This window comes from Amaranthus tricolor, chromosome 15, assembly GCF_026212465.1.
Source record: "Amaranthus tricolor cultivar Red isolate AtriRed21 chromosome 15, ASM2621246v1, whole genome shotgun sequence".
Lineage (NCBI taxonomy): Eukaryota > Viridiplantae > Streptophyta > Magnoliopsida > Caryophyllales > Amaranthaceae > Amaranthus > Amaranthus tricolor.
This window is the reverse complement of record NC_080061.1, coordinates 6,534,724-6,537,689: the sequence shown is the minus strand read 5'-3', so window position 1 is coordinate 6,537,689 and position 2,966 is coordinate 6,534,724. Positions and strand designations below refer to the sequence as shown.

The 2,966-nt window shown below is 30.5% G+C and overlaps 1 protein-coding gene across 1 annotated transcript; it reads left to right on the top strand.

Moving 5' to 3' along the window:
• The first annotated feature begins 217 nt into the window (after positions 1 to 217).
• LOC130801311 (uncharacterized) lies at positions 218 to 1,905 on the top strand. The gene has a single exon (XM_057665133.1). The coding sequence runs from the start codon at positions 507 to 509 to the stop codon at positions 1,392 to 1,394; it is 888 nt and encodes a 295-aa protein (XP_057521116.1). The 5' UTR covers positions 218 to 506; the 3' UTR covers positions 1,395 to 1,905.
• Positions 1,906 to 2,966: the final 1,061 nt, after the last annotated feature.

Sequence of the window (2,966 nt, the reverse complement as noted above, 5' to 3'; positions counted from 1 at the left end):
ATTAAGAACAACTAGATATATTAACGGTTAAAATATTATTTCAGCAAGTGTGAAAAACTAAATGAGTGTAATGGTTAAATAGGAGGTATTATTAATTTCTCTCTAGTCTCTAATACTAAAGGGTATAAAAGTAATATAAAATGTAACATTTTAAAAACAAGTAAAAAAGAAAAAAACAGTGGGGTATTTAATTTCCAAATTGATTTCTATTTTGTCTGTTCTACTCCCTTCACTTTCCTTCCTCCTACCACCAAAACCAGCCGACTTAAAACTAAACTCAGCAGACTCACCCCTCCCCTAAATTTGAAAATACTCCCTCAACTACATTTGAAACTTACTTCTCTCATTTCCAAACCCACATTCACATTCTCAAATCTCATCTTCATCATCATACCCACTTTGAATACATTACACTACCATGATTCTACACACCATAATCATTACTTCATATTAATCCCAGAAATATTTTTACTTTTTTTCCAGAAAAAGCTTCCATTTTGTCTTTAATGGCGGCTGGTTGGGTTAAATCATTGCAATGCAAATCAAAAGCTGTAGAAGATGTTTTTAATCCTCAACCAAAACAACTTATTCTTACTAGTACTAGCTGTAAGAACAGTTTTCAGAATCTTAAGGACGTCGTTGATAACTCTAAACCCAAACCCATTTCCAAACCCAAATCAAAATCCAAGCCTAAAAAGTCCGACCCGTTTTCACATCGTGTTAAACGTTCTGATTCGGTAAAACCCAGAAGTACTGAACCCGGTTCAAATAATTGGGTCAGGCGTACTGTATCAGCTCCATTAAAAGGTCCTGTTCAAGTTGACCCGTTTTTTCCTTCTGTGACGGAATTACATGTTGGACATCCTTCAAGGAATGTGGTTGAGATAATTTTCCATACAAGGTGGGGACCCAGAGGGTTTTCGGGTCGGGTTGAGGTTGTTTTTAAGATTCAGAATTTGGGTCGGACTGTAACCCGGTTTGAGGAATACAGGGATTGTATTAAGTCTCGGGCGGATCCAGGTTGCGCGTCGGGTCGATGCGTTGCGGATGGGAATGAGATGATGCGGTTTCATTGTTTGGGACCCACAAATTCTGGAGGAAGCATAATCGACGGTTGTGATGGTGTTTGTGAGATCAACGGAAGTAAAGGAGCCACGTCAGTGTGTACGTATTCCGGTAGTGGGGCCGCACATGAGAGTGCAGGTGGTGGTCGTGGAAGACGGGCTATGGTGGTTTGTAGGGTGATAGCAGGACGAGTTTCAAAACGAGTTGACTCAGTAACTGAATCAGGTAAACTCGTTGAGTTTGACTCAGTGAGTGGGGAGAATGGCGAGTTAATGGTGTTTGATTCTCGTGCAGTTTTACCTTGTTTCCTTGTCATCTACAGATTGTAAAAAATAAACATGAAAAAAAGAAAACAATTATCAACACAATTTTTACTATTAATCCATATTTTTGGGAATTTCTTAATATGGTTGTTAATTTTGTTTTTGGTTTTTTGGATTAAAATTTTGTAAAATTTGTGTTGATAAATTGTTCTACTCTAATTTTCTCCTTGCTTTTTGTGCATAGAAAGTTTTAAAAAGGTCTGTAATTGATAACCAGATATTTCTTAGAACTAATTTTCATTGGTATGATTATATTGATATTGGCTTTGTTAATTAATTCATTTAGAAATTTGATCTGTTAATTCTATTGCTTACATACTCATCAACTTCTATTAATTTGTAATTATTTTTTAATCACTCATTTTGTAATCTTATATGTAACTTTTTTACCTTAAGTTCAGCAAACATGGGAGCCGGAAAAATATGATGTAATATTAGGCCGTGAGGGCAAATTAAATATTATTTAAATGTTTAAGACGATTCTAGAAATTTCAGAAGTATTCTTAAATAAATTTTGAGGTTCTCTCATTTTTTAATTGTTTTTCATATTTTTATTTTGAAAGTTTTTAGTATTACAGGGACCTTTCAAATTACCTTTAAATACAAATGAAGTTTTTTTTGTAAAGAAAATATGAATATATTTAATAATAAATGAAAAAAATAATAAATCATTTGAATGATTTTGAATGGAAATTAAAATGTATGGATAAAATTAAAATAAAATAAATATTATTATTAAAAAATAAAAATGATATAAAATAATGTGAATTATTAGAGTATAAATTACTCCACATAAGTAGAAGGGGAAGAGTGTTTTCCGGTTCTTGTAATTAATATGAGTTATGTACAAAGATCTAAACTTTAAAATTTTATAGATAGAACATTATTGGTTACTATAATGTAATCAATGTTCAATCTTTTTAAATTACTCATATTTATTATTGGCAAGAACACTCTATCTTACCCATTTTTTGTACTCCTAATTATATTATTTTCATACATGTTAAAATTATTTTCTTATAATTTTCTTTTTTTTTTTTTGTGTGAACTAAAACTGAACATATTGCAAATGAAGTGAAATCAAGAAATAAGTAATTTGCACTAATGTTCAATTTTTTAGTTTGTGCTATTTAATTATATATATATATACACTTCCTCCGTTCTTAAATACTCGCTACATTTCGATTATGTGCATTATCTATTGTTCAAGCTTATTTTATATATTGCGACTAATGTGTAAGTCATAATATCATTAAGTGGAATCTTATTTGAATCGTCTTATCGCATACTTTTATAATATTAATTTTTTATAATTTTTAGATTTGTATAATTAAAGATATAAATGCACAAAATAATACATTAAAATACATAAAATTGAAATGTAAGAAGGGAGCAAGTGTATATATAATTCTTCCAATAATAACTGTCTTTATATTGTCAGAGATTTCCAATTTGTTAAACTTTGTTAAACTTTAAGAACCTTTAAGCTTCTCCTCCAACTACCTCTCTCCATCAAGGGTATGTTTAGATGAAATTTAAAGGATAAATAATTTTTTATTTAGATAGTAAAATGGAGAG

What these genes read in the sequence shown, in the direction of transcription:
- LOC130801311 (XM_057665133.1), top strand. Translation starts at nt 507, where the DNA reads ATGGCGGCTGGTTGGGTTAAATCATTGCAATGCAAATCAAAAGCTGTA.